The following is a 5822-nucleotide window of genomic DNA, read 5'->3' on the forward strand; positions in this document are numbered from 1 at the left end:
AGTCTCGACCCCGCCGCGAAGACGCCTCGCCGGCGCGGCACGCCGGAGGGCGGCGGCGGCGGCGGCGACCCCAAGCAGGAGGCAGGGGCCAGCGAAGGGGGCGTCGGCGGAGGGGCGAAGGGGCCCAGGTTTTCTGATCTCGGGGGGATGGAGTCCGTGATTGACGAGCTAATGATGGAGGTTGTGGTTCCCCTGTGCCACCCGGAGCTGCCGCTGCGGCTTGGGGTTCGGCCTGTGGCGGGGATTCTGCTGCACGGGCCGCCGGGCTGCGGGAAAACCACGCTCGCCCACGCAATCGCCAACGAGACCGGCGTGCCATTCTACAAGATATCGGCGCCGGAAGTCGTATCTGGTGTCTCTGGTATGCTATCTGATTTGATTCCTTGCACTATAATTTGCAGAAGTTCTGAAGCTTTGTGTATGCATATGAAAATTACTTTGATATTTACCCATCATGTATCATGCTTGAAACAAGTGAAATGCAACAGTATTTAAGGAGTGATGATTTTGGAAATGTTTCTCTTGGGGTTCAACTTGCAGAATACCAGCCCATCCTCGATCAATGAGCAAAATTTATACATACATGTTAACTGATGAACTCTATAGATGTTAAAGTATTGTGTAATGCAAACTCCTCAGTGTATTCCACCTAGAAATTGGAACTGCTGACACATGAATAGCTAGCGATCGAGTTAGTATTGTGTGCGAGTGATCTTTAATTCAGTTAGATATCTTATATCCTATTGTGAAATTGGTTTTGCTGGTTTGAATGATTAAACTTAGGTGTGGTAGTGAAGCTCCCTCATAAGAAAAAAAGTTGAGAAAGTGAAGCACCTGGCCAAGCTTTGCTTTATGCATTGCCATTTGCCAATAGTTGGACAGATATTTTCTCAAGAAATATATAGTGTTCATCAAAGCATTGTACTTAAAGAGGTAGTGCAAGACCTCAAGGTTTAGATACATGGTGATGATCCATCTTCCCACCCGTCAGGATTAAGTAAACATAATTCTTCAGAGGTGCTTTGATGCTCTCCTGAGAAGCGAGGATTTTTTTTGTATGTGCATATCAATAGGGTATAATTTGCAACCATCGACTACCCAAGTACTACTGCTTCATGATCTGAGTGTGAAATTTACACTTAAGGAGTTCATACATCCACTGTTCTAAGTTGTTTCTCATTTGTCTTCAATAGTTATATATTCAGTTCTGCTACTAGATAAATTTTATCTGTCAGACCAATTTAGAAGTTGGCCTCATAGCCCTTGTACTCGTGCAGGAGCTTCTGAGGAAAATATCAGAGTCTTGTTTAAGAAGGCGTACAGAACTGCTCCCTCAATTGTATTTATAGATGAGATAGACGCAATTGCATCCAAGAGGGAGAATTTGCAACGTGAAATGGAGCGACGGATAGTTACACAGTTAATGACATGCATGGATGAATTCCACCAGAATGTTGGATCAGATGGTGGTGAGTTGGACTCACAATCATCTGAAAAGAAGCCTGGCTATGTCATTGTAATTGGAGCTACCAATAGGCCTGATGCTGTTGACCAAGCGCTTCGGAGACCAGGGAGGTTCGATCGAGAGATATCTCTTGGTGTTCCAGATGAGATTGGACGGAAACAGATTTTGAAGATGCTTACTCAGAACCTAACATTGGAGAAAGACCAATTTGACCTGTTCAAGATAGCAAGGGCTACACCAGGATTTGTTGGCGCAGACTTGAAGGCATTAGTAGATAAAGCAGGGAATCTGGCAATGAAGAGAATAATTGTTGAAAGAAAAAAACAGAGTGGTGGGGGTGATCTAAACAACAAGCAGGACTGGTGGAGACATCCTTGGAGTGAAGGTGAGATGGATAGCCTATGTATCACTATGGATGACTTTGAGGTAAGCCATACGTGGTCATTTTTTCTTTCTTCTATTAACCACCTGCTGTCTGATCATACATTATATTGTTTTCATTGTCTGTTGTCTGCCATATTTCCTGTCCTTTTGTCCTCTGCTATTAGCTTTTTAATAGTGTGTTCCATCTTTGACGCGCTTTCTTACTTCAATCCCTGAAGGAAGCAGCCACAATGGTTCAACCATCATTGAGAAGGGAAGGATTTTCTTCTGTGCCTGATGTCACATGGGGAGATGTTGGAGGTCTGGATTCGTTAAAGAAAGAATTTGACCGGTGCATTGTTCGTTGTATCAAGCACCCTGAAGTTTATAAGGTAATCACATGGGCTGTGTTCTACACTACATTCTTCTGTCTGTTACGTGTTATCTGGTCAATGGGTCATCATAGTAATTCACAGCTTAAAAGTTTAAGCTACTTCTGAATTCGTACTGAAGGTAGTTCATAGACATCTGTGGCTCTTATTTGGATTTTATAAGCTGTAGCACTTCATCGAGTGCTTTAAATACTTAATTTTTTCACCTGAAAAAAATTACTTAATTTTGTCATCATGTTCTCTTTTGTTGTCTGCCTTTCAAGGACTTTGGAGTGAACATGCAAGCTGGGTTTTTGCTGTTTGGACCTCCAGGCTGTGGGAAAACACTAATAGCAAAAGCAGTTGCACATGATGCAGGGGCAAATTTTATTCACATTAAGGTAATTAATTTTGGGATTTCCATATTCTCTAATTTATTTTGTGTATATATTGCTAATATGTTTCTTCTCCCTGAACTTTAGGGACCTGAGCTACTGAACAAGTATGTTGGGGAGAGTGAATCAGAAGTAAGGAAAATATTCACCCGCGCAAGGATTAACTCCCCATGCATCCTATTTTTTGACGAGGTAAAAGTTCTCGTTAGTCATTTGCCTGTGTATTTATTCTTTCAAGGAAAACTTGGTAGTTAATTTAGAACAAATATGCATACTTGGTACATCTAGCTACTGTGAAGTTATCTAGCAACTTGCAGCATGTAGTCAAGCGACTTGTATCTGTTGGGTGTAAAGGTGCTTTTCCAATTATACTGTGCTCGAATGAAGTGTTCAATTCCATGTGATTTGGCAGATAGATGCTCTGACAACAAAAAGAGGGAAAGAGTCTCCTAAACCAGGTTTGAACATTGTCTTGGTCACCTATGTTTGCTATACAGAGATTCTCTAACTCTTCCTTTTTCTCTTTTCTTTGTTTTGTGTTAATCAAAAATCAAAATGCTCTGCTTGCAGTTACTTGTTGAACTCGATGGTGCTGATCAGCGTCATGGTGTTTATGTTATTGGAGCTACGAACAGGTACTGTCAGCTACTGATTGCTTTGTGCATGCTTATACCTGAGTGGAAGGTTGATACCACGTACTGCTTTATTTCTGCTGCAGAATTGATGTTATAGACGAGGCTGTTCTACGGCCCGGTAGATTTGGGAAGAAACATTTTGTACCTTTACCTGGTGCTGATGAGCGGGTTGCAATACTGAAAGCACATACTGAAAAGAAAACTCTCTCGGAAAATGTTGATTTGAACGCAATTGCACGCCGAGAGGAGTGCAATAATCTCACTGGTGCTGACCTGGCATCACTGGTAAGCTTTCTGTTTTTTCCTCAAGGAGTTCCCCTGCTGTTTGAGTTTGCGAAAGCTGCACTAGTACTTTGCTTTGCTTTTGTTTGGGTGAATGCTTTCCAAGCTCAATTGAATATCTGGATCAATAGAAGTGGTCATCTTGCATAAGGAAGGTGCAAAATGGAACTAACCTATTTGAGCATGCCGTCCTTGTTCAGGTGAACGAAGCAGCCATGGCAGCATTGGAAGAGAGGTGCGAATTCCTGGCTAAAGGGGACTCGTCGATGAGTACTGACTTGACTAATAAGATTAAACTGCGGCACTTTGAGCATGCTCTGTCTAAAGTAAAGCCCTCGGTATCAGAACAGGTACAGTAAAAATGCCGACAACAGGTTGATCTTAGGATAGTACTTCACTGTGGTTTTACTGGTATATATAATGTATACCACGAGCTTTACATCTCTTGCTATTCTTGGTCGCAGCAAAGGAAGCACTTCGACGCATTGTCAAAGAAATATTCGGCCAACTGATCCACCGTCGTACTTACAAGGACTATACTGCAGTTTTGTTGTTTTGTTTTTGCGCATACGATAGCTTAGCGTAGAGATTGCGCGGGCGACTCTCCACTGAAGCTATACAATTTTGGTAGTGAGGAGCTTTTTTCGGTGTTTGGAAAATATGAACTCATTATGCTTGTTGTACGGCGTCGACTGGTGCTTGATGAACCAATCCCCTTTGTAATGTTTGGAATCACGAAGAAACTTTGTGTGAACAGTGAACATTCTTTATCAATTCACAATTCTCTCATTGGAACCTGATGCTAAGGCTCAGTCGGGCCTTTTTGTCGATAGATGGAATGAGCTATGGGCATATCAAGTAGTTCATAAGAAACGCATATGAAAGAAGCCCTTGTTGAAAGCATACAAGTTACTGAATAGAGAAGAGGCGAGCAAAAGGCAAGCAAACGAAGCTGCAAAGATATACCCTTATTAATATGTCTATCCAATGAAAGATATACCCATATGCTATTCCTTTCAGCTTCATTTATCTCATGGTCCAACTTTCCCCCCTTCCTGGTGCTACAATTATATTATAAATATTTATCAAATAATACATGGCCTTCGTTTGTCTTTTGTGCCAGCGGCGCAACGGGTGGAATCTAGTTTATCAAACAAAAAATAGTGTTACGGCCCCCTCCCTAACTTGAACAAGGTTCCACAATCCAAAGGGTAGTTCACAGCTACATGCTTAATGGGGGTAATAAGGAGCGTCCTTAATACCGTATCGATGGTTTTCCAAGGCCGTATCCATGGCCATCCTCATGCTTTCTGCCGCGGTTGCTCGCCACTGTGGCTTGGACTAAGCAGTTGCTCGATTCAAAGTGCTTGCCGGCATCGTCACAACAACAAGTGGTTTGTTTATCGTTTCATGCTAAGGAGAGTGTAAGTGCATCTAGTGCCATCCTTTGTTGGTTTTGAAGTATTGAAGACAAAATTGACTGAGGGACTAATGTGTTTGTGAGTTCGTAGAAGAACACAGATATTTGTAGCTTCAGTTTTTTGTAGCGATCGGTCCGGTATTTTTCCTCCCTGTAGCGATCTATCGCGAACGGGAGAAAACGCCGTCCTGTTCCAGCCCTCCGAGAAGCCAACCGCCGTCGTCGACGCCCTAAACCTAAACCAAGGAACCTTTTCCGACTCACCACGGCCGGCAGCGATCACCGGTCGCCGCCCATCCGGTGATCATCTCCTCTCTCTCTCCCTTTGCAGATCGACCCGACGACGTAGACCCTGACCATGGAGGAGGAAGAGAAGGGGGAGATCTTCGAGAGAAACACGATGTTGACGTTGGACAGGCATCCGGATCCGAAGCTGCCACAGACCCTCGCCGGCTTTCTCTACATGACCGTCAACAGCAGCGGGTGCGGCCACCACTTCGCCAGCATATCCGGCCACGGCGCAGCCACGTTCGATCCTTCCCTACAGCCTAACAAGTACATGGACATGGTCCAGGTGGACGCCTGCAATGGCCTCCTCCTCTACTGTGGCTGCAACGAGAAGTTATCCCCTTTCAATTGGGCAGAGGATGATTTCCGTTTTGTCGTGTGCAATCCTCTCACTGGGAGGTGGGTGGAGCTGCCTCCTACGCTGCAGGCGCCAGAAAATAACAGATATAGCTGTACCGCAGGCCTGGCTTTTGATCCGGCGGACTCATCCCATTTCAATGTTCTTCACTTCGAGCAGGCCCTTCACGAAGCTTACGTCACAGGAGTGAACATCTACTCGTCGCGGGCAAGAGCCTGGACTCGCAGGGATAGTGGGATGGTTGA

At 44.3% G+C, this 5822-nt stretch overlaps 1 protein-coding gene across 1 annotated transcript; it reads left to right on the plus strand.

The window, feature by feature from the left end:
* Window positions 1–48: 48 nt before the first annotated feature.
* LOC125530072 (cell division control protein 48 homolog C) lies at window positions 49–4308 on the plus strand (the record flags this gene model as incomplete). Its single annotated transcript, XM_048694463.1, is given in 10 exon segments — window positions 49–361; window positions 1278–1891; window positions 2068–2220; window positions 2484–2600; window positions 2682–2786; window positions 3007–3063; window positions 3165–3229; window positions 3313–3514; window positions 3712–3861; window positions 3976–4308. Coding segments are annotated over 10 exon segments (1824 nt in total), but the record flags the coding sequence as incomplete, so codon positions are not given.
* Between the last annotated feature and the right edge of the window lie 1514 nt (window positions 4309–5822).

Source organism: Triticum urartu, unplaced genomic scaffold (genome assembly GCF_003073215.2).
Source record: "Triticum urartu cultivar G1812 unplaced genomic scaffold, Tu2.1 TuUngrouped_contig_6051, whole genome shotgun sequence".
NCBI lineage: Eukaryota > Viridiplantae > Streptophyta > Magnoliopsida > Poales > Poaceae > Triticum > Triticum urartu.